At 57.3% G+C, this 23864-nt stretch overlaps 1 protein-coding gene across 1 annotated transcript in view; it reads right to left on the bottom strand.

The window, feature by feature from the left end:
- Window positions 1-1725: 1725 nt before the first annotated feature.
- The window catches only part of LOC138814516 (BRD4-interacting chromatin-remodeling complex-associated protein-like), a 35049-nt gene continuing 12910 nt past the window's right edge, over window positions 1726-23864 (bottom strand). The window contains 16 exon segments of the mRNA XM_070003448.1: window positions 1726-2705; window positions 2707-2889; window positions 2891-3269; window positions 3979-4081; window positions 4242-4336; window positions 4545-4693; window positions 5098-5159; window positions 6171-6280; window positions 6387-6570; window positions 6702-7328; window positions 10514-10690; window positions 11795-13750; window positions 16097-16162; window positions 19293-19335; window positions 19436-19481; window positions 21659-21759. Of these exon segments, the coding sequence (XP_069859549.1) occupies window positions 2282-2705; window positions 2707-2889; window positions 2891-3269; window positions 3979-4081; window positions 4242-4336; window positions 4545-4693; window positions 5098-5159; window positions 6171-6280; window positions 6387-6570; window positions 6702-7328; window positions 10514-10690; window positions 11795-13750; window positions 16097-16162; window positions 19293-19335; window positions 19436-19476 (4599 nt within the window). The 5' untranslated portion in view covers window positions 19477-19481; window positions 21659-21759 and the 3' untranslated portion in view covers window positions 1726-2281.

Here is a 23864-nt window from a genome sequence, read left to right as displayed (position 1 = left end):
CGGAGCGAGCGCGGGCAGCGGGCGCGGTCCGCTGGGAGGGCGGGCGGGGTGGGGCGGGACTGGGCGGGCGCGGCGCCCCCGACCCGGCCCGGGCCCCGGCCTCGCGCGCCCCCCGGCGGCCACACGGCCCCAGCGCAGCGAGCCGGGCCTCGCGCGCTCCTGGACGGCTACGTGGGACCAGAGCATCCAACCCAGCCCAGGCCTGGGCCCGGCCTCCCGCGTCCCCCCCTGGTGGCCACTCAGGGAAGCGCAGGGTGAAGTCGGTTCTGCTCCCTCCTTGAGCACAGGGCCATCCACCAACCTCCCAATCTGTTTCCTCACAGAGGCAATAATAAGAGTTAATAATTGATCCAGGGGTGGTAGCACATGTCTGAAATTATAGTACCCTGGAGGCTGAATGAGGCAGGAGGAACCCAAGTTCAAGACTAGTGATAGAGCACTTAGCTAGCAAATGCCAGGCTTTGACAAAGTTCAGTTCTCAGCAATGCTGCCAAAAAGACGACGAAACAGGAGTGACTGTACCTCAGTTTCCCTGCTGGTAAACTTCCTTGAATCTCTGTTTTCCTCACTCCTCTGTAAAGCACCTCTTCCCCAACCCCTGACAATTTCTTTCCTGGCACTGGTTAACCAATCCATTCTGCAGGTATTTATTTGTTGGTCGTGGGGCTTGAACTCTGGGCCTGGCACTGTCCCTCAGCTCTTCAACTCAATGCCAACGCTCTACCTCTTGAGCCACAGTGCCACTTCTGGTTTTCTGGTGGTTTATTGGAGATAAGAGTCTCAGGGACTTTCCTGCCTGGGCTGGCTTTGAACCACCATCCTCAGATCTCAGCCTCCTAACTAGCTAGGATTGCAAGCATGAGCCACCAGGGCCTGGCTATGTTTTCATTTATTTATGAACCGGTACCAGGGTTTGAATTCAGGACATAGCTCAACTTTTTTTCTTTGTTAATCATGGGGCTTGAACTCAGGGCTTGGCACTGTACCTGAGCTTTTTCACTCAAGGCTAGCCCTCTACCACTTAGAGCCACAGCATCACTTCTGGTTTTCTGGTGGTTTATTGGAGAGAAGTCTCCTAGACTTTCCTGCCCAGACTTCAGATCTCAGCCTCCTGAGTAGCTATGGATTACAACTGTGAGCCACTGGCACCAGCCTTGTTCTGCTTGTTTACTCAAAGCTGTTGCTCTACCACTTGAGCCATCTATCCAGTCTAGCTTTTTTCTGGTTAACTAGAGATGGAGTGCCTTCCTGTCTCAAATCCCAATCATTCAGCTAAATCTCATCCTCCTGAGTAGATGGGCAAAGGGATTCCTTCTGTACTTTTCCTCAGTGGTTGGCTCAGTGCATAGTTTGGAACATGTGGATGTTGGGAGGCTATATCTAATATAAAATAAGCGTTTTTAACCACAGTACTTGTGAAGCAAGCTGGACGCCCATATTGAGATAAAAAGCAGCCAGTACCCTGACCCCGAGCAGCTAGGCCGGGAGCTACTTCCCGTGTTTTGCTATGCAAAGTGATCGATATGGGCAGACAGATGCCTGGCAAGCATGACCCAGTGCAAGGTCTGACCTGGCCCCTTGGGGCGCCTTCCCCATGCCCTGCAGACCCCCCCACCCATGGGGCAGGAGCCGCTTGGGGGGCCCTGCTCCCCACCCGGGCAGGCAGGGCCGGGAATGCCCTCCCCACGTCCCCACCAAGAAACAACAGGGCCGGAGGGGCGGGAGTACAGTTTTAAAAAAAGGATCGGCTTTTAATTTACAAGAGTTCTAAATGTACAGAATTCTCCTCTTAAAAAAATCGTTATGCACAATAAATACAGTACAAAAAAGTTTATCTTACAGTACTAGTTTTCTCTCCGAGATTTCAAAACGTGGCGCGGGGCGGCTGGATGTGGGGAGAGGAGGGAAGCCCGGGCTGGGGGGGGTGGGGGTGGGACCCCACGTCTTGCTGCGGCTCGGGCTGCGCGGGACGGGACCGCGTGCGCGCATGCGCGCGTGCACGTGCACAGAGCGACACGGACACGGGTGGGCGCGCACACGCGTGGGGACACGCTGTGTTTTGTCTCGCGGCCCAGGGGGCGGCGGCGGGAGAGGCCTGGCGGGTCTGAGGCCCTGCCCAGCTCCGGGTCACGCGCGCGTGCCCAGGGCCCCACAGCCGCGAACGCGGGAGGCGTGGGGTGGGGGGGAGGGGAGAGGCCTTTGTGACTCAAATAACTTAGGCGAGGAGGGGTCGGGGTGTCCGGGCTGCGCCTCCCCCCGGAAGGCTGGGGAGGAGCCGGTGTTATCTGTTCAACGTCCTGGCGCCCAGGCCTCCGTTGTGGCTGGAGGGCGGGAAGGGCGCGGGGGAGGCGGGCGCGGGGCCCGCGTGCGGCGCGGGGAAGGCGGCGGCGGTGGCGGCGCGGCCCGGCGCCTGCTGGAGGTTGAGGATGCTGTCGATGGCGCTCTGCAGGTGCTCGGTGAGCGCGTCGTCCTGCGGGCTGTCGCTGGAGAAGCTGGCCTGGTCCACGTCCGGGGACTCGGACTTGCGGCGCTTGCTGGGGGGCAGCGGGGGCGGCTCCCAGGCGGGCTCGGGCTGCGCGTGCGCGGGCGCCGGCCCCGCCCCCGGCTCGCCGCCCTTCAGCACGCGCTGGTATAGCTCGTCCTCCACGGCCGCCAGCTCGCGGATCAGGCCGCTGGTGGCCTCGTCCACCTTGGCGGGCGCGGGGGGGCGCGGGGCCGCCCACGTTCTCCCGGTAGGTCTTGCGCAGCGGCAGGCGCGGGCAGGGCGCGGGCGGCCCCGCGGGCTTGCGGGGCGCGGGCGGCGGGTGGTCGGCAGTGCCGTTGACCTGCGCGGCGGGCGGGGGCTCGGGCGCGCGGCCCGGACCCGGCGGGGGTGGCGGCGGGGGGCGGCGGCGGGGGCGGCGGCGGCTGGTGCACTGGGTCCAGCGCGGTGTTGTGCACCACCTTGCTGAGCCCGGCCTCCTGCTTGATCTTCAGCTTGAGGCCGATGCGGCTGCGGGCCTCGTAGGTCTTGATGGGCGGCCGGTTGCGGGAGGGCATGGGGCCGTCTTCGTCCGCGTCCAGCGAGGCCGAGGCCCGCGCCCAGGTCACCGATGGGGAGCCGCCCGCGCCCCCGTGCCGGATCACCAGCTTGGTGGGCGGGTGCGCAGGGGGCTGCGCCGGGGCGGGGGCCGAGGCGGCGGGCGGGGGCCGGTGGCCCTCGGAGGACAAGGACGAAGTCGGGGCTGAGATGGCGAGGCCCGGGGGCCGCGAGGAAGACACGTACTCGTCTGCGAGGCCGGGGAGGAAAATCCACACGCTCAGGAGGGCTGGCCGAGGGGACCCCCCCACCCCACCCTCGCGGCCTGCCAGGTGCACGCTGGACCTGGCTTCGGCAAGAACCTGGGCACACAGGGCTCCCCCTAACCCCCAAGAGCGCCGCGAGCCACGACCCGGTGAGGGGTCCCAGAGAACTGGAAGAGCATGGGCCTGGCAGGGTGCACCTGTAATCGCAGCTGCTTGAGAGAGCATCTGACAGCCCAGCTCACCCAGCCAGTGCCCAGAGGGCTGGGATTTGAACCAGGGTAGTTGAGGTATATAGCCCGGCAATGCTCTTCTAACCTCCCCTCCCCCACCTGCCTCCTGCAGACCAAGGTGGGCACTGGAGACACTGGGAGGAAACACTTGAGGGCTCTTTTTCGGGGTGGCAACACCCGACAGGTATGGAGAATGGTGCCATCTAGGTATAACACCTTGTCTGCCCAGCCGGGCCTGCTCTCATTTCTTGGACAGGGCTCTGGCACCACCTGGTGGCCAAGGGAGGCAGAGCCATGCGCCCCCAACTCTGTGGGGGGAGGGTAGGGGTCACACCCTCTCCCTTTACAGAGGGATTTGGGGTGCAGCGCCCACTCAGCTTTCACAGGGGCATGCTTTGGGTTGCATCACCCTCTCGCCTCTCACAGAGGGCATCTGAGGTGTCTCGCCCCCCCTGCCTCTCACCTGGCTTCTCCTTGGCCAGCTGCTTGTCCAAAGCTAGGGTGGTCTTCTCCTCCTGAATGAACATGCGGTCGATCATAACCATCTCTGCTGAGGGGCTCACCCTCTGGGGGGGTGGGGACAGGAAGAGAAAAAAGTGAGGATGGAGAAGGGAGAGAGGCGTCCAGCCTGGGGGTCCAGGTGGGCTCCTGCTGTCTGTCCTGAGTCCAGGCCTGTGGCCTCCCCTCCATCCTCCCTCCCAGGTGAGGGGGAGATGGGGACCCTACCCGGGACTCCTCCAGGAGTAGGAGCCGGTATTTATTCAGCATGGCCTGGGTGCGTTTCAGCAGCTGCGTGGACACCGTCTCGAACTCCTCGTCCACTACCAGGAGGAAGAGCCAGCAAGGCCCGAGGTCGGATGTGTGCGTATGGAGGGCCCACGAATGTGCACGCGCAGCACAAGCCACAAGTATGCATGTACAGCCAGGTGTGCCCAGGCTTTACCGCCCACCCCCCTCTCCCCCACACCCAGTGCCAGTCCCAAAGCTGGGGGGCGGGGAGGGCACAGGGACACTGGTGGGGAGCCTCACCTCTGTGGTAGTCACTGGGGGAGGGCAGGGTACCCTGGTAGACGTGGTAGGGCAGGAGGCGATGCAGGGCGTCCTCGAAGGACGGGAAGGCCGTCTTGTAGTCGGGATGCAGGACGGATCCTTGATGTTTGTGCAAATGCTCCAGGAAACTGGGGGCAGGGCAGGGGGTAGAGATCACAGAGTGGGGTGAGGACCCCATCCCAGGCCCCAGCCTCCAGCCCCAAGCTGGACACTGCAAGGGGAAAGGAGCATGTGCCAACAGAACAAAGTCGGCAGCTGCCACCTGCACCCCTGTGTTATCAAAGAGGAAACTGAGACCGAGAGAGGTGCTCCTGCCCAGAGCAACCCAAAGCAGGAAAAGAAATAGGAGGCTGGACTCCATGCAATTCTGTCTCCCACCAGGTGGGGGAAGAACATCCCCACCAACTTTGCATCTAAGATTTTTCTCTCCTCTCCCTGCTATTTCATACTCTAGCGGGGAAGGGGGGGTCCTCCATATCCTCTATATCCCAGACCTCCCCACCCCTTCTCTGCCACTATCTCACTCACTTACCAGGCTTCCTTGCTGGGCTGCAGGGGGGGCGGCTTCTTCAGGCTGCTCATCTTGCTCTCATACTGGGAGGAAGGAGAGAGACCAGTGACTGCTGGGGGGGAGAGGGGGGGTCCTCCACTCCAGCCCGGCCCCAGCTATGGATTGGATTCCCTTGGAATAACTAAGGTGAGCTAATTATATGTGCACACAGAAAAAGCCAGACAAAAAGATATAAAGGAAGAAGCAGAGAAATATGCTAAGGAATCTTTGAAGGAAGAAGATGAATCAGATGATGATAATATGTAACATTTCAGAATCTGTTATATTTTAAGTTTCAGTCACATCTCATGTAACTATTTAGCCCAATGAAGTACACATCTTACTGACCAATTTTCATTAAAATGTTGTATTCTTAAAAAAAAAAAAAAAAAGAAAAAGCCAGAGACCTGGGGGGGGGGAGGAGAGGGAGGGGGGGTATACAGCAGCAAGGATGGTGGTTCAAGGCCAGCTTGGGAAAAAAAAATTCAAGACCCTATCAGAAAAGTAAGCAAAAAAAGAACTGGGCATATGGCTCAAGTTATAGAGGACCTTCTGTGTACATGTAGGGGGGCTTCTGGAGCTTGAACTCATGTCCGGGTGCTGTCCTTTTGCTTTTCTGTGCAAGGCTGACACTCTACCACTTCAGCCACAATCCCACTTCCAGCTTTTTGCTGGTTAAATTAGAGGTAAGAGTCTTAGGGACTTTTTTTTTCTGTCTGGGCTAGCTTCGAACCACAATCCTCAGGTCTGTCTCCTGAGTAGCTATGATGACAGGCGTGAGCCGCTGGTGCCCAGCCACCCTGTGGTCTTGACCCTGTCTATGCCCCCCAGTGTCACCTGCTCCTGTCCTGGGGCATCTCACATTGTCACCAGACATCTCGGTACCAGTCAGCTGCCTGGGCGGTCCTGCCTGCCCCTTGCTGTCCCTGTCTGGCTCTCGTGTGTCTTGGCTGCCTCTGCCTGGCGCTGGGTACCATTAACTCCATCCTTCCAGCCTGTTTCCCTTTTGAGTTCATTACTGGTACGCCCTCCTCCCTAGCCCGAGCCCCCCATACCTGCAGCACGGAGGTCTTCCCTGGCCCGGAAGCAGTGGCCTTGGCCACACCCAGGCCTGGGAGGGTGCTGGCAAAAGCTTTGCTCTCGGCAGGAAGCAGAGGAGGGAGGCCTGGGGTGGGCAAGGGAGAGAGGGGCCAGGGTCACTGGTGTGAAGGTCCCTCCTCACTCCATCAAGCCCACCTCCCTCTCTCCCCAAGTCCCTTCACCTCCCCTACCTGCAGCCATGGGTGCCGGGGTTGAGGTGTGGCTGGTGGTGGCGGCAGCGGGGGTCCCAGGTGGGGCTTGCCCACTGACCAGCACGGAGGCAGGGGTGCTGGTCAGGGGCCCTAGGCTGGTGGAGGTCTGCGGGGTGGTAGGGGCTCCCCCAGTCTTGTTCTGGAGAATGATCCCAGATGGTACCTGAGGAAAGACAGGTGGGTGAGAGGTGTGGGGCTTGGGCTGGCAGGCGGTGGGCATGGTCAGGGGTCCTGGGCAGAGAAGGAACTGTGTACACATGGGGGCAGGGCCCCAGTCCTCCCCGCCCCCATTACCTGGTGGAATCTCTCCAGGAGAGCCTTGGATTGGGGCAGCGCTGGGAAGGGGGCGGTCACCATTTGGAAGGTCCGAGGAGGCGGTGGGGGCAGCGCTGTGGGCTCGGAGACCAGGTGAAGAGTCGGAGGGGGTGTGGGGGACTTGTGGGGGCCCTGGCCAGGGGGGAACTGGAGCTGGAAGTCGGGTAGCGTCGAGGCTGGCAACCTGGTGGGTGGCTCAGAGGAGGCTGCGGTGGAGGTGGTGGAGGCTGGGGCAAGGTGAGGGGCTGGGGGCCCCTCAGGAGGCTGGGACGGGGGACGTAGAGGAGGCTGTGGGGGGCCAGGGGCAGCGGGGACCGGGGTGCTGGTGGGCAGGGGGGCACCCAGCTGGTTCTGGATCACAAAGATGCCAGGCAGGGTGGGGGGCGCCTGGGGTGGGGGGCAGGGGTGCAAGGCTGGCTCGGAGGGGGGGCGGGATGAGCTCTGGGGCTGGGAGGGGGGGCGGGAGTGGGGCCGGGAGGGAGGCCGGGAGGGGGGCCGGGCAGGGTGCGGGGAGGGTAGGTGGGGGCTGTCTCCCAGGGGGGCCTGGTGAGGTAGTGAGGGGGAGGAGGCGGGGCCCGGGCCCTTCGGCGGAGCTGCAGCTGGGATCTGGGCAGGGGGAGAGGGAGAGCAGGTTAGCCCAGCCTCCTCTACCACTGCCAACAGTCGGGGTTCCCCTGGCACCCTGCCCCGAGCCCCCCTCTCTGCAGGCCTCCGTTCTGAGGATGGGCCCTGCTGAAGCCCCTTTCCTCTTCCCCGCTTTGCCCCGCACCCCATCCTGTCCTCCATCCCACATGTGTCTGTCCGCCAGTCTCCCCACTTCCGCCCCACTGCACCCCTCCCCGCAGTAGAAGGCGAGCTAGCAGGATTTGGGGGGCCGGGGGACAGCGGCAAAGCAGCAGCGGGGGCAGCGTGGCAGCAGGAAGGGGCAGTGGGCCTTGCCCAGCAACCAAGCCAAGGCCGTGGGTGCCAGGCTAAAAGCGGGGTGCTACACCACGTGGGGCAGAGGAGGGGTCCTGACCTCCAGTCCTGGGCTGTTGTGTGTCCAGGGGTCTCTCTGAAATGGGGGAAGGGGCACCGGCCTAGTTGTGTGCCTCTTTATCAGACCCAGGTGGCCCCGAGTCTGCAGGTATGTGGGGGACCTTTGCTGCACTGTGCAATATGCAAGAGGCTCCCCCCAAAAACAGGCTCCTCAGAATCAGGAATACGGTGGCCAACGTGAAACCAGTGATTCCAAGCATGTACCTTAATGCTAGACTGCCAACCTCGACTGATGGAGGCCAGAGGCGGCTGACGGGTCCCCAGAAACCCATCATCGCGCCAGTAACCAACTATTGGGGAGCACAGCAGCCTCACACAGATCGTGCCAGGAGGGGGTAGCAGGAAGGGGAGATGAGTGCTCCCCAAGTTCATCACCTCCTGCCTAGCATGTGCCTACCATGCTCACCACTTCCTAGCTTACACAGCAGGCTGCTTCAGGGGGGATTTTCCTCCTCCTCCCACATGGCTTGGTGAGCCCTCAGCACCTCCCTAGGCTGCCCACAGCAGCCAGACTTGCCACCCCAGGGACTCAGTGTCCCCCTCCCACCCCCCATGTCCACAGTACACCTGCTACATCGCCATACTTGGACCACGTGGTCTCCAGTCTCTCTTGGCTTTTCCTTCATGCCTCTGGGACGTTTCTAGAACCCCTATCACAGTTAGCCAACAGAAGGAAACTATCCCAATTCAGCAATGAACCCAGGGACCCCAAAGCACCACGGCTCTAAGCAGAGATCTGGGTGGTAGCTTCACTGCTGTGGCCATGGGGCTGTCCCCTGCCCGGGTCCCAGGACTCCCAGGAGGGCCACGCCCTTGGGCCTCCAGCACCTGCCCCAGAACCTACAATGCAGAGCCTACGAAGGAGGGGTCATGGGGTCCCTGCAGAGGCTGGGTAACACCCTGACCACATCTTACACCCCACAACCTTGCCACAAAGACCAAGCTAGCCTCCCCCAAGGAGGCTTGGGTTAACCCAGGGGGAAATGTGGTCAGCATGCACAAGATGCTGAGTCCAATCCACAGCAGTATGTAAAACGATCAGGTAAGAACGGGGGAGGGGGGGGGAGGGGGAATGGAGCAGGTGGTTCAAGTGGTAGAGTGCTAGTCTTGAGAAAAAAAACGTTTAAGGACAGCGCCCCGGCTCTGAGTTCAAGCCTCCGGACCAGCACACACACACACACAAAACCAAAAACAACAACTAAAAATCTACAGAGGAGGAGGAAGAAAGAGGACAAAGTAGCAAAAGGCTGGGTTTTTTTTTTGTTTTTTGTTTTTGCTAGTACCAGTGGTTGAACTCAGGACCTTTTATTGACTGGGCCCGCTGGCTGGCCTACAGCGCTGGCTGGCCTACAGCACTGGCTGGCCTACAGCTCGGGCTCCACTGTTTGAGCTATGCCTCCAGCCTACCTTTCTGGCTGGTTAATGAGTCTTACAGGCTTTTCTGCCCAGGCTAGCCTTGAAATGCAACCTCTTGGACTGAGCCACAGTGCCCAGCCTAACACAGTCGTTCTTAAGCTGGGTGATTGTTCCCCTAGGGGACACATGTACCTGTATACATGGCAGCGGCCTCAATCCTTTCCCCCAGGTGGGTAAACTGAGTCTGATTGTTTGGCTTTCACAACTGCCCCAGTCAAAGCTCCAGGCTTTGAATCTAGACTACCATTCTCGACTAGGCAGCCCTGGGCTGTTTAGTCTCTCTCTGTGCTGGTACTACATGTGAAAATGGGCCAGGTGGTGAAGTTTAAATGGAGACTCCAGGGCTGGGAAGGTGGCTCAGTGATAGAGTGTTTGCCTTGCATGCATGAGGCCCTGGGTTCGATTCTTCAGCACCACATAAAGCAGAAAAAGCCAGAAGTGGCGCTGTGGCTCAAGTGGTAGAGTGCTAGCCTTGAGCTGAAGAGCTGAGGGACAGCATCCAGGCCCAGAGTTCAGGCCCACAACCGACAAAAAAAAAATAAAATGAAATTAAAAAAAATGGAGACTCCCTGTAGACACAGGAAAGTGCTCCTGCTTGGGAGACAGGGTCACACTGCTGTTCCCTGAACACATTTGCTTAAAGTTACAAAGCACATCAGCCATACTTGCCTGACCTCATTCACGTAGAAGAAATATAGATTAAAACAAGAACTCTTTGCTGGGTGTCAGTGGCTCGCACCTGCAATCCTAGCTAAGTACTCAGGAGTCTGACTGAGATTAGGGCTGGAAACCAATCTGAGTCCACAAGACCCTTACATCCAATTAACCACCAAAAAGCCAGAAGCGAAGCTGTGGATCAAGCCCCAGTACTGGCACACACAATAAATCAATTAATTTGAAAAAACAGATTCTGGAATTGAGTTTAAACAACAAATGCAGGGTTAAACCTTGTACAGACTTGTCCACAGTTCATGAGGTGTCTAAGCACACTAAGGCAATTCAAGATGGCGCCGGGGAGCTCAGGGCTGGGGAGCACGGAGCTTTTGGCTGAGTGCCTCCTAGTGCCTTTTTGCAAGGTAAACTGTGAACTTGGCCATGAAAAGCATCCCATTTCTTGTCCTGATATATTCTGTAACCTATCCTACAGCCTGGGCTACCTGAGGCGATCACATGCCTGGAAGACACTAGGGAAGTGTGGGGCAGGGGAGAGAGGCGAGCGGGCGCATTCCCCAAGTCAGCGAGACAGAGGCAGGCAGGGCAGCGAGGGGCGGTGCGCAAGGGAGAAGGGAGGGCGGAGGCTGGGTCTCAGCTGAGGACAGAGGCTGCCCGGTGTCTACCTGGGGGGCTGGAGCCGGGGAAGCCTGGCTGTCGGGGGCCTGAGGGCCAGGGCCAGCTCCTTTGGCGATGGGGGTGGCCAGGGCTGGGTCTTGGGCGGGAGGCGGGGCGCTGACTATGACCGAGGCAGGCACGGAGAGGTGGGGACCCTCTGTGGAGAGGGGCTGCTGGTTCCTCTCCTGCAATGGTTGCCGCACAGGGTCAGAAGGTCCCCAGGGGCTCCAGCCTCCCACTCAAGACTGCCACCCCAGAGGCTCCAGAGAAGGGTTGCTGGGCAGCCAGGGTCACTGTGGTGGTACCAATCTGGGGGCCACAGTCTTTTCTATCAGCCAATCTTCCACTTCCACTCACCTTTCCTCTCTCTACCATATCTATCTATCCATCATCCATTCACCCTGTATCCATCCTTCATTCATCAGCCATCCATCCATCATCCATTCACCCTACATCCATCCATCCTCTACTCATCAATCTATACTGAATCCATCCTTCATTCATAATCCATCCTTTCACTATCTATTCATCCTGTATCTATCCATCCTCTACCCACCAATCTATACTGAATCCATCCTGTCATCATCAATCCATTCATTATCCACTCACCTTGTTATCTATCCATCCTCTACCCACCAATCTATACTGAATCCATCCATCCTCTATCCATTAATCTATACCGAATCCATCCATCCTCTATCCATTAATCTATACTGAAGCCATCCTTTCATTATCCTTTTTTTTTTGGTTGGTCATGGGGCTTGAACTCTGGGCCTGGGCACTGTCCCTCAGCTCTTCAGCTCAAGGCTAGAGCTCTACTGCTTGAGCCACAGCGCCACTTCTGGTTGTCTAGTGGTTTATTGGAGATAAGAGTCTTACAGACTTTCTTGCCCGGGCAGGCTTTGAACGGCAATCCTCAGACCTCAGCCTCCTGAGTAGCTAGGATGACAGGTGTGAGCCACCGGCTCCCGGCTATCATCCATCCTTCATCATCCATTCACCCTGCATCCATCCATCCTCTCTTCATGCAAACATCATTCCCCACCCATCCACATCTTCCCCATGCCCTCTGAAACCCCTGTGTCCTGTCTTTCAGCCGGTCCTGTCCCTTGTCCATTGGTCAGTCAGCTTGTCAATCTGTCCACTGCTACCCCAGACTGGTCCCTCACCTCATAGGCCTCCCCTGGAGCCTGGCTTACCCTGCCTTGCTCCCATCGACCCCATGAACACCACCCACCCCCAAGTAACTGCCCCCAACCAGCCTCCCTCTCCCACCCCAGCGCAGGTACCTGGGGCAGAAACATCTGCAGGGAGTCCTGAGTGACGATGGCTGAGGTGGCCGCAGAGGGCGGCTGCCCCAGGACGATCTTCTCGGGGCTGGATGCCAGGCCCGGGCTGGGCTGCGGGGTGGTGGCCTGAGGGGGTCCGGAGGCCTGCGGGGTGGAGGCTACCTGCGCGGGTTGCTGTGCGGGCGATGGCTGGAGGCCAGGGGGTAGCGGGGTGCTGACGGCAGGAGGCCCAGCGGAGGTGGGCTGCACGGAGGCAGCGAGGACCGAGCTGGCCTCCCCGGCAGCAGCGGCGGGGGTGGGGGTGGCGGGCTGCACCAGGCCATCGGGGGCGTTGAGCATGGCCACGGCGGCACTGGGGGGCAGTGCGACGCCCTGGAGGACGGTGGCGGCGGGAGTCCCAGCAGGGGCCGGCTGGCTCTGGGTGGGCAGACTGCCTGCAGCCAGCGACACGGGCATCTGGAAGAGGGCGGGCTGGCCCACCTGGATGGGGGCAGCCGAGAGGATGTGTGCGGCGCTGGGTGGCCCCGAATGCGGGGCCAGCACGGGGCCCAGACTAAGCGGGGCCGCCAGGTTCTGGTTGGCCAGGATGGGGTTGGCGAGGAGCGGGGCACCCGCGTGGGGGGCAGCGGCGAGGATCTGCCCGCCCAGGGGCCCCCCGGGCAGCAGGAACTGGTTCTGACCAGGCAGCACGTGCTGGGCCGGGATGACGATGCCGCCCTGGTTCAGCAGGTGCAGGCTCATGGGCTTGCTCAGGGCGCTGGGGGGTGGGGGTGGGGCCCCAGCGGCCGGGGCGGCGGTGGTACCCGGGGCACTGCTGGCAGGGGGCGGCTTGAAGACATTGGCAGGCAGGGCAGGTGCCGAGAAGCCAGACAGCACCACATTCTGGCCAGCCTTGCCCGCCGCCATGAAAGTCAGGTTCTGGGGGGCCTTGGGTGGCGGTGGCAGTGGCCCCGCCTCGCCCTGGATGGTGAGTGTGGCACCCGCTGGGGCGAAGGGCTTCGGGGTCAGCTGGTAGAGCTTGGGGGGCAGCACCCCGGCCGGCTTGGGCTGGATGGGGGTAGGCGTGCGGTGCAGGATCACGTTGGGTGCAGGCACCAGGGGTGAGGCGCCCAGGCCTGGGGCCACGGCCAGCGGCTGTCCCGAGGGCGCCCCTCCAGCCCCCGTGGTGGCTGCCCCAGCCCCAGCAAAAACTGAGTTCCCATTGAGCGTAGTGGCCACAGCAGCCGGGAGGCTCTTCTGGATGACCAGGCCGGTGCCCTGTGGCGACATGCCGGCTGATGCCAGGGTCACAGGCTCCGAGGGCCCCGCAGCCGAGGCCAGGTAGCCGCTGACAGGCACCTGCTTGGCTAGGAGCTGCGAGGCTGGTGGGTTGAGGGCCATGACCGGCTGGCCGACCACCTGGATGGGCGCTAGGCCCAATGTGGCTGCAGTGGCGCCACCCGGGCTGCCATTGGGCAGGCCCTGGAGGCCTGGGATGGGCTGCAGGGTCACATTTCCCAGGCCCACAGGCTGCAGGAAGGGCTGGACGCTCAGGGCCTTGTTGACCACGTCCTGGGGCGGCACCAGGGCCTGGTGTGCCAGCACAGTGGGCGGCGCCTGCAGCCCCAGCAGGTCGGCGCTGCCTGGGAAGAGGGCTTGGGGCCCTGTGGCCACGGTGGCTGTCCCTGCGGTTCCAGTGGGCCCTGCCCCACCATCAGCGGGCTGCAGCGTGGGCAGCTGGAAGGGGCCCAGGTCCAGCTCGGCCTCGGCCTCCAGCGTCTGCTCCGTGATGTTGGCCTCCTGCAGGCTCTGCTGAAGGATGTCACAGGGCTGGTCAGTGGCCCCGCCACCCCCGCCTCCGCCGCCCGGGGCGGGGGATCCCAGGATGTCATCTTCTAGGAAGTCCAGGTCCACGCTGGGGGCTGGCTGCGTGGGCTCCGGGTTCAGGGGGTTGCCCGGAGCTTCCTGCACGTGGAGCTGGAAGCAGAAGGAGGCAAGATGTGAGGTTGAGCAAAAGGAAGGGCCTCCCCCCTCCCCCCCCCCAGGTCGCCATACTCAAGAGAAAATAGAATGGTCCACTGGTCTCTACCTGGAGCGCTGGTGGCTCATACCCGTAATCCTAGCTACTCAGGAGGCTGAGATCTGAGGATCACAGTTCAAAGCCAGCCTGGGCAGGAAAGTCCAGGAGACTCTTATCTCCAATAAACCACTAGAAAACTGGAAGTGGTGTTGTAGCTTAAGTGTGGTAGAGCACTCACCTTGAGCTGAAGAGCTGAGGGACAGTGCCCAAGCCCAGAGCTCAAGCCCCATGACCAACCAAATAAACAACAACAACAAAAACACTTTTGTCAGTTGTGGGGCTTGAACTCAGGGTCTGGGCGCTGTCCCTGAGCTGTTTCATTCAAGGCCAGCGCTCAAGCTCTTTGAGCTACAGTGCCACTTCCGGTTTTCTGGTGGTTAATTAGAGATAAGAATCTCATAGATTTTTTTTTCCTAACTGGGCTGGCTTTGAACCTAAGGGCTGAGCCTCCTGAATACCTAGGATTTCAGGTGTGAGACACCAGCACCCGGCCACCTAGAGCCTCTTAATCTAGCCTGTTTCTCCACCTGCATCCAGTACCCATGAGCAGAAAGGAGTTTTTTTTTTCTCTTGAGTCAAGGTCTTCCTATATAGCTCAGATTAGCCTCAAACTTCAGATCCTCCTGCCAGTGTGCTGGGATTACAGGTGTGCTCCACCATGCCTGTTACTTAGCTAATCATAGAAGACCACAATACTTATGATTCTCAAACCTCAAAATGTTCTTCAAACAAAAAGCAACAATAAGTTTCATAACTTTTACAGCAGCCAAGCTTCCCCAGTGCTTTTGGTGAGACATGGCTCTGTCTGGTTGAACTTCCCTCCATCTGGCCACTGAAAAGTGAATGTTTGGTGCTGTGGCTCACACCTGGTCACAGCACTCAGGAGGCAGAGGAAGGAGAATGAGTCTGAGGCCAGCCCAGCTCAGTGTTTCAGACCTTATCTGAAAAACTATCAGCAGAAAGAATCAGAGCTGTGTAGGGCTCTGGTGATAGGCAGGCAGGTGAGGCCCTGAGTTCAGTCTCCAGTACTGCAAAATATAATAAAGGTGAGTGAGTGACGCTATGCACAGTGGCTGAGCCACAGCCTTTCCAGAATCAGAAAAACTTTGAAGCATCGTGAGAGGAAGGTGGGGCTGGCAGGACCCTAACCCTGTGCAATTGCCAAATATGGAACCAGCCAGGCTCCTAGAACAGTTGTGAAAACAGAACAAGTACGCAAACTGTTACCTTACAGGTTGGAGAAAACAATTGCTATGATAATAATAATGGTCACGGGCTGGGAAGGTGGCTCAGCGGTAGAGTGCTTACCTAGCATACAGAAAGCCCTGGATTCAATTCCTCAGTACTACATAAGCAGAAAAAGCTCAGGGACAGTGCCTAGTTGTCAGTCCCAGGGACTGACAACTCTCCCCCTCCCCACCTTGCAAAAAAAAAAGAATGGTTGAGGTTGGGTGTGGTGGGGCACACAGTCCCAGGAAAGACCAAGGTGGGGTTCAAAAACCAGAGTAATAGTCACAAGATACATAGAAATGCCGGGTCAACGTTGTTACTGGGCCTATAAATGCACTAAGTGATTTATTACTTAATCCTGTGACTGCCCAGGGCCAGCGTCCACCCCAGTTAATTCAGTCCACTGGCTCCATCTCTGCGGTTTTGTTTTTGTTTTGGTCGTTTGTGGTGCCTGAACTCTGAGCCTGGGTGCTGTCCCTCAGCTCTTCAGCTCAAGGCTAGAGCTCTACCACTTGAGTCATGGTGCCACTTCTGGCCTTTTCTGCTTATGTGGTGCTGAGGAATCAAACCCAGGGCCTCATTCATGCAAGGCAAGCCCTCTACCACTGAGCCACCTTCCCAGCCCTCTGCTTTCTTCACAGAACAGGCAGTACTGGCACTGCAGCCCTCTCAGCCCCACCCCTGCCTGTGGGAGCTTTTGAACTAAGCACCTGGCCCTGGAAGCCCCCAGGCCACGCCCCCATGGAAGCCCCAGGTAAAACCTCCACACCTGAAGGCCTTCAGGCCACACCCCCTACCCCGTGAAAGCCTTCAGGCCATGCTCCCACCCCTGAAAGCCCACAGGCCACACCTACCTATAAAGGCCCTCAGGCCACATCCCCACCAGTGAAAGCCCAGGCCCTGCCCACCAATAAAGGTCCTCAGGCCACACCCCCATGCTGGTCCCCCAGGTTTCCCTCCCTCTTTGCCCCTTGCTCTGCCTAGCAAAACAAGAGGGGGCTGGGGCCACTTACCCCAGAACCTTCGTAGAAGGCACTTTGGGCCTCCACAGGAGCATCCAGGAGGTCATCGCTGTCCAGCTGCAAGAAGACCCGCCCCCACCCAAGGTCAAAGGTCAGCAGGGCAGACTCAGGCTCTAGAGCAGAAACCAATTTAGGGTTACTCTACATAAAACAACAAGTTGCTGGGGTGGGGGCTGGCGCAAGGCATGAACCTGAGCTTCAGAAGAGAGGCTCCAGAGAAAGAGGTCTGTAGCAGAACCCCCCATCCCCCCGCCCAGCCTGCTGTAGAATGCCCCCAGATATGCCTGCCTTGAGTGCACAGCTCCTGTGGGCACCCAAGCAGCCCCTCCCAGCATCTGCCTCATCCTTGGAAGTCACCCCAAATGCCACCTGCCCCCTGGGACTGTCCCTGTCTTCACCAAGCCCCTCCCTCAGCAACTCAGTCCAAGCACCCAACAGGACTCCCAGTGCACAGCCCAGCGGGCAAGGACCTGCCCAGACTCGAGGGCACCTGAGGTGGGCCCTGACCCCCACACATCCACCACTCCGCCCCACTGGACTTCTGGAATGTTCCCTAGACTCCCCATCATTGGGGTTCTTCAACCCCTAGATAGTGGCTCCCCTACCAACTCTACCTGATTCTATGTCCACCAACAGATGCCCAAATCCAAGGGCTCACAGCCCATCCTCCTGCTGCCCTGCAAGGCTGAGCTCACCAGGCATTGTGGCACATGCCTGTAATCCCAGCACTTAGGAGGACTGAAGGTTTGAGGCCAGCCTGGGTCATTTCTCAAAACAAAGACACTAGTGCATATATAATAAATCCAAAAACACAACCAAAACTATAAAAAATAGATTTGGAGTGAGTGCCCCTGCCTCCCTCAAGGCATGAGTGCACTTCGGGATTCTCTTCGATGAGCACAAATGCAATAAAAATGACTGTGGGGGTCTCTGGAGGCTGGGTCATAAAAGCTATGAGACAGGTGCTAGTGGTTGGTATCTGTAACCCTAGCTACTTAGGAAGCTGAGATCTGAGGATATTGGTTTAAAGCCAGGAGGAGTGTAAAGTCCAGGACAGTCTTATCTCTAGCCAGCAAGAAGCCCGAAGTGGGGTTGTGGCTTAAACAGTAGAGCACTATTCTTTTTTTTTTTTTTTTTTGGGTCCGGTCGTGGGGCCTGAACTCTGGGTCTGGGTGCTGTCCCTCAGTAGAACACTATTCTTGAGTGGAAAATTCTCAGAGACAGTGCGTAGATCACTTCACTGACTTCCCAGGACTGGCACAAAAATAAGTAAGTAAATATGAGCTGGGAAGGTGGCTTAGTGGTAGAGGGCTTGTCTAGCATACATAAAGCTCTGGGTTCAACACCTCAGTAGCACATAAACAGAAAAAGCCAGAACTAGTGCTGTGGCTAAAGTGGTAGAGTACTAGCCTTGAGCAAAAGAAGCTCAGGGATAGTGCCTAGGCCCTGAATTCAAGCCCCAGGATTGGCAGAGAGAGAGAGAGAGAGAGGGAGGGAGGAAGAGAAGACTGTAGCTCCTGCCCTGCTCTCTTGGCTCCCTGGCTCTGAGGAAAGCATCTGTTAGGTGCCAAGGGCTCACATGGTCAGGAGCTGGCACCTCCTGCCCACAGCCACAGGAAGGAGCGAAGGGTATGCACGTCTGCTGACCCTGGGCGGGCCCTCGGTTGAGCCCAGCCCCAGTCAATACCTCCACTGTTGTAGAAAATGAACTCTGCTCCTCAGCTCACCACCACTGCAGAGGTAGCCTCTGCGGTGCAAACCCTTAAACCCCCATTCTCTTGCTTAACAACCCAGAGTCACATGCACAGCTGCTTAGCAGGGTCCACCAGGCCTGCAGAAGCAAGTGACTTGTGTCTCCTCCATCCTCACACCCACTGTTTTCCCCCTCCTTCTGCTCCTTGTCTCACAATGACATTTGTCAACATCACCTCCTCACAGTAACCCTGTCTTTTTTTGGGGGGGAGGGGCAGTGGGAGTAGGTCGTGGGGCTTGAATTTAGGGTCTGGGCACTGTGAGCTCTTTTGCTCAGGGCTAGTGTTCCACCACTTTGAGCCACAACTCCACTTCTGGTTTTTACTTCTGGTTTTTGAGGCATTAACTGGAGATAAGAGTCTCATGTCAACTTTTCTGCCCAGGCTGGCTTTGAATCATGATCCTCAGATTTAAGATCGCCTGAGTAGCTAGGATTATAAGCATAAGTACAAGTGCCCAGCTTTTTCTTTTTGTCAGTCATGGGATTTGAACTCAGAAACTGGGTGCTGCCCTGAGCTTTTGTAAAGCTCAAGGTTAGTGCTCTACCACTTTGAGCCACAGCTCTACTTTTGGTTTTCTGGTGATTAACTGGACATAAAGAGTCTCAAAAAAAAAAAAAAAAAAAGAGTCTCAGACTTTTCTGCCTGGGCAGGCTTTGAACCATGGTTCTCAGAGCTCAGCCTCCTGAGTAGCTAGGATTACAGGTGTGGGCCACCAGCATCTGGCAGGGTGCTAATTTTTTTTTGTCTGTCTTGGGGCTTGAACTCTGGGCCTGGGTGCTGTCCCTCAGCTCTTCAGCTCAAGGTGAGTGCTCTACCATTTGAGCCACAGCACCACTTCCGGTTTTTTCGTGGTTAATTGGAGATAAGAGTTTCACAGACTTTCCTGCCTGGACTGGCTTTGAACTAGTCTTCAGATCTCAGCCTCCTGAGTAGCTAGGATTACAGGCATGAGCCACCTGCGCCAGGTATGGCCCTTTTTTTTTTTTTTTTGTCAGTCATGGGGCTTGAACTCTGGGCTTGGGCGCTGTCCCTCAGCTCTTCAGCTCAAGGCGTGCACTCTACCGCTTGAGCCACAGCACCACTTCCGGTTTTCTAGTGGTTTATTGGAGCTAAGAGTCTCAGACTTTCCTGTCCAGGCTGGCTTTGAACCGAGATCCTCAGATCTCAGCCTCCTGAGTAGCTAGGATTACAGGCGTGAGCCATCGGCGCTCGGCTGGCCCTGTCTTTTAAACCTCCTATTATTTGATCCCACTCTGCTATCCCTGATCACCTCTGTCAGTGACTGACTTCCTCACTTGGAAACTGTCTATGGCATAATGGCAGGCATTCACTATCTGCGTCGCTTGGCACCATCAAAAGCCCAGTGCCCTTCAGGAGATGCCCACTCTGCCGCCTCCTACCCAAGCAGTGCCCCTTCCTATCCCAGCACTTACCTTCTCTGATCCATGCAAGAAGTCGTTGAGCGCCTGAGGGTCACTGAAAGAGAGGGAGGAGACACTGAGGAGGTGAGCGGGGGGGGGGGGGGGGGGGAGGGTTGTTAGAGAAGGGGTGCAGGGGGGGGTGCGGCGTTACTCACCAAATCACGTCTAGTAAGCATCTCCCATCCTCATCATCCATCGCCACTGGATGGGGTGGGGTCGGGAAGAGGGCGAGGGAGACAAGGTTAGATTGTGCCACTTTGCCCAGCCCCTCCCTTCAGGGGAGCCCCCTGGAGGGAGCCACAGCTGATGTTCCCTTGGGTCCATGGGGACAGGTGGGGGTGAGTGTCACCTCCCCTCCTAGCCAGAAATGCCTGAGTGGGGGGCATCCTCCTCTCCTCTCCTCATGCCCCAAACGCCCCCAGTGCCTGCTGCTGCTGACAATGGGGACTGTCCCCCACCCTGAACATGAGGGGCGGGGGGCATCCACATGTCTCCTCTCCACCGCCCTGCAAACAGATGGCGGGTGCTAGGGGCCTGTCCTATCCAGAAGTGGACGAGGATGGGGGCCGATCAGAGAGGGCCCTAGGCACAGGAGGGAGGGCAGGGTGTCGGGGAGGTGAGGCAGGAGGACTCACAGGGTTGGGGGGGGGCCCACGAGGCTGACCTCCATGGTCACAATGATGAGGATGAGGAGGGCTAACGTTTGTTGAGTGCTTGACACGAGCCCACCCCGGCCGAGCACTTCACAAAGGTTAGCTCGTGCAGCCCCCGGGACAGGGGCCTTGTCAGCACAGTGCCATGCCCGCAGGAAATGCTGCTCCCCAAACTGTGACCCAACAGCCCTCCCAGCCCTCAGGGAGCCCACCATCTTCCCAAAGCACCCCACCATCCCTCTGTCCTCAAGATCCTGCCAAGACCCTCCAGCCCTCCTTCCATGCCCTCCCCATCTGCCACTTTCCACCCACCTACCGGTCCTCCTACACATCTGTCCACTGGTCTTCCCAATTTTTTTTTTTCCCTTGGTCCTGGAGCTTGAACTCAGGGTGCTTGTCCCAGAGCCTCTTTGTGCTCAAGGCTAGCACTACTCTACCACTTGAGCCAGTCTTTTCTGAGTAGCCTAATGGAGATGAGTCTCACACAGACTTTCCTGCCCAGACTGGCTTTGAACCATGATTCTCATGTCTCAGCCTCCTAAGTAGTTAGGGATTACAGGTGTGAGCCACTGGCACCCAGCTCCCAATATTTATCCATCCACCTCCCCGTTGAAATGTCCATCCCATCTCCATCCTTCCGTCCCTCTAAGTGGCATGGGACCTCACACCTTTCTTTCTGCCCAAACCCCCAGATGGACGAGTCCTTGCGTGCATTCTTAGACCACCTTCCTTTCCAGTGATACAGAGGAGCAGACACAGCCCCGGATGGTGGGTGTCCCAGCCCAGGACTACGGCTTTGCATCCTTCCCTCCCTTGGGTGTGTGTGTCCAAGGGTCCTGAACCTCACTGACACAAGTGTAACAATCACGATTATCCCTGTGTAAAGCCACCCCCAACCCAGTCTCACATGCCCCCAGAGGCTTCTCAGCCTCTAATCCTCATGGCACTCTAAATACACCTAACAGGGTCCTCATCAGCACCCAGACAACCCCAGCTTCAAGTGCTTTGTGACGTAACCAAGCTCTGGGGACAAGGACTGGCTCAGAAGGGGGGGGGGGGTGGTTCTCTCACAGTCCTTTGGCCCAGACAGAGCATGCATTCCTGGGGCCACATGCCTTTTTCTCCTTTTTTGGTGGCATGAGGGACTGAACTCATGGCCTTGAACTTGCTAGGCACTTGAGCCACAGTCCCTGGTCCTTTTGGTTTTAGTTTAGATCAGGAATTGTGCTTTTGCCCTGGTGGACCAAAGACCACAATCAGCGTACCTATGCCACAGCAAGAGCTAGGAATTAAAGGTAGGCACAACCACACCCCGTCTCATATCTTTTTTTTCTCCCTTTTTGAGCTGGTCCAGGGAGCATCACAGAGGCTCCTTCCTAGACTCTCACTGCACAGGAGAGGAGCAAAAACTCTGTCCTGCCCCTGGCCCAGCTTCCAGCATGTTCCTGCATCCACAGATTGTGAGCTACAATTCCTGCTCTCCCCAACCAGCCATAGACATCTCCCAAAGGCAAGCTGTGCAAAGGATTTGGAGGGAAGGGGGTAGCGGGGAGGAAAGACCTTCCTGTAGCTACGGGAGGCAGGGGGGATGGCCCAAGGTTGGGCCCCAGCAGGCCCAGGCTAGGCCAAAGAACTGAGGGAAGTTTGCTAAGCCAGGCTCTGCCAAGCAGGGATGTGCGGAAGACAGCTGCCCCTCTGAGATGATCTGGGATCCACCCCTGTTACCTGTGCTACAAACGAATCATGAAGGGAAGGAGGGGGTGTCCACTCCAGGTCTACACGGAGCCCCCAGCTGGGGACTTGAAGAGTGTCCTTTTGGGGGCCAGCTGTGGAGAGAACGAGAGAAAGGTTGTGAGTAAGTCAACAGACAGCAAGGGTGCAGACTCACGCCTGTAAGCTACTCAGGAAGCTGAGATCTGAGGATCATGGTTTGAGTCCAAGTCCTTGTGACACCCATGTCCAACTAACCAGCAAAAAGACCAACATGAAGGTGTGACTTAAGTGGGAGAGCACCAGCCTTAAGCAAAAGAATCAGGCAAGAGCATGAGGCCCTAGTTCAAGCCCCAGTACTGGCACCAAAACAAAACAAAAAACCAAAAAGGGATGGGGAAGAATGGAGAGTCAGCATGGTGTAATCCCAACCGTGGGCAAGTGAGGCTGGAATTCCATGCCCGAATGGGTTATAGAATGAGAATGTTTCATTTAAAAAGAGAAAAATTAACGATTAAGCGTCAAGAGAGAGAAGAGGGGGCAAATAGAAGCTTAAGGCTACCCAAAACATGGCGCGCGGTGAACATCCGGGACTTCCAGGGCCTTACCTATCAATCACTTGTACTTCAGCCAACCTCAGGCAGTTCCGTCCTACTAAGTGCCCGGGACACTAACTTAGTCCTTACACCCGGGCAGACTTCCTCTTCCCATCCAAACACGCATCACCTTGCTTCCAGCTGGACGGCCTCTGACTTTGCACACAATGGACCCAGTTGCCCACGGGCCAAAGCTTCTACCTCCCTCCCCCAGCAGAAGAAGGACTGCGCATGCTCGGGAGGCGCACTACACTGCGCATGTGTGACGCCTTCCCCTTCTCCACTCCCCCCACCCCACGCTACTGCCCAACTTCCTGTCTTCCAGCAAATATCCCACCTTCCATTAAGCATCTTCAGGTGCTTATCACTTTGTGTGTGTGTGTGTGTGTGTGTGTGTGTGTGTGTGTGTGTCTGTCTGTCTGTCTGTCTGTCTGTCTGTGTGAGTGTGTCTGTGGGTCTCCCAGTACTAGGGCTTGAACTCAGGAGGCTGAGATCTGAGGACCTGGAGTTTGAAGCCAGTGCAGAGAGAAAAGACCATGAAATTCTTTTGTTTTGTTTTGTTTTTGGGTCCGGTCATGGGGCCTGAACTCTGGGCCTAGGCGCTGTCCCTCAGCTCTTCAGCTCAAGGTTAGCACTCTACCACTTGAGCCACAGCACCACTTCTGGCTTTTTTCTTTTTGCTTATGTGGTGGTGCTGAGGAATTGAACCCAGGGCCTCATGCATGCAAGGTAAGCAAGCATGCAAGGCATGCAAGCCCCAAGACCATGAAATTCTTATGTCCAATTAAAGGAGCAAGAAAAGCCAGAAGTGGAGCTGTGGCTCATGTGATAGAGCATCAGCCAAGCAAGAGTACAAGGTCCTGTGTCCAGGCCCCAGTACCAGCACCAAAAAATTATTTGATCATTCCTGTTCCAAACTTTGTGTTATCAGTCCAGTCCTGGGGCAGCTCCCCCCAACACACACCCAGCTCAACTCACACCAACCTTGTCTATACAGTCTGGACCAAGGACCCAGCATTTTATTTTATTATTTTTTGTCAGGCCTAAGGCCTGAACTGTGGACCTGGGTGCAGTCCCTGAGCTTTTATGCTCACGGATAGTGCTCTACCACTTTGAGCTACAGCTCCACTTCCAGTTTTCTGGTAGTTAATAGGAGAGAAGAGTCTTATGCACTTCTCTACTTGAGCTGGCTTTAAATTGCAATCCTCAGAACTCAGCCTCCTGAGTAGCTAGGATTACAGACAGCCATCAGCACCTAGCCTTGGATTTTATTGTTAAGACAGGGTCTCACTAACTTTACTTTCATGGACCTCAAACTCCAGATCCTCCTGATTTGGCCAAATGCCCAAGTAGCTGGGATTACAGGTACATACCACCATACCTGGCTAAAAGCAGCCACTTCCTACCCACAGTGAGCCTTCTCCTATGTAAAAATCTCATTTCTGCACACCTGGAGTGTGGAGTGAACAACATTATGTCCCTTCAGCACAGGTGTCCTATGGGTCACCTGAGTCCACATGGACAGCCCACCACAGGCCCACACAAGTGTAAGATGAGCCTTGGTCACTGTTAGAGACCCGGAGTTCCAAAGAAGGGCGTGGAACTACCAAGTACAAGATCAAGTT

The sequence above is a fragment of the Dipodomys merriami genome, unplaced genomic scaffold (genome assembly GCF_024711535.1).
Source record: "Dipodomys merriami isolate MVZ:Mamm:240054 unplaced genomic scaffold, mDipMer1.0.p SCAF_106, whole genome shotgun sequence".
NCBI classification, from domain to species: Eukaryota; Metazoa; Chordata; class Mammalia; order Rodentia; family Heteromyidae; genus Dipodomys; species Dipodomys merriami.
The sequence above is the reverse complement of the archived record's forward strand: the minus strand, read 5'-3'. Positions and strand labels throughout refer to the sequence as shown.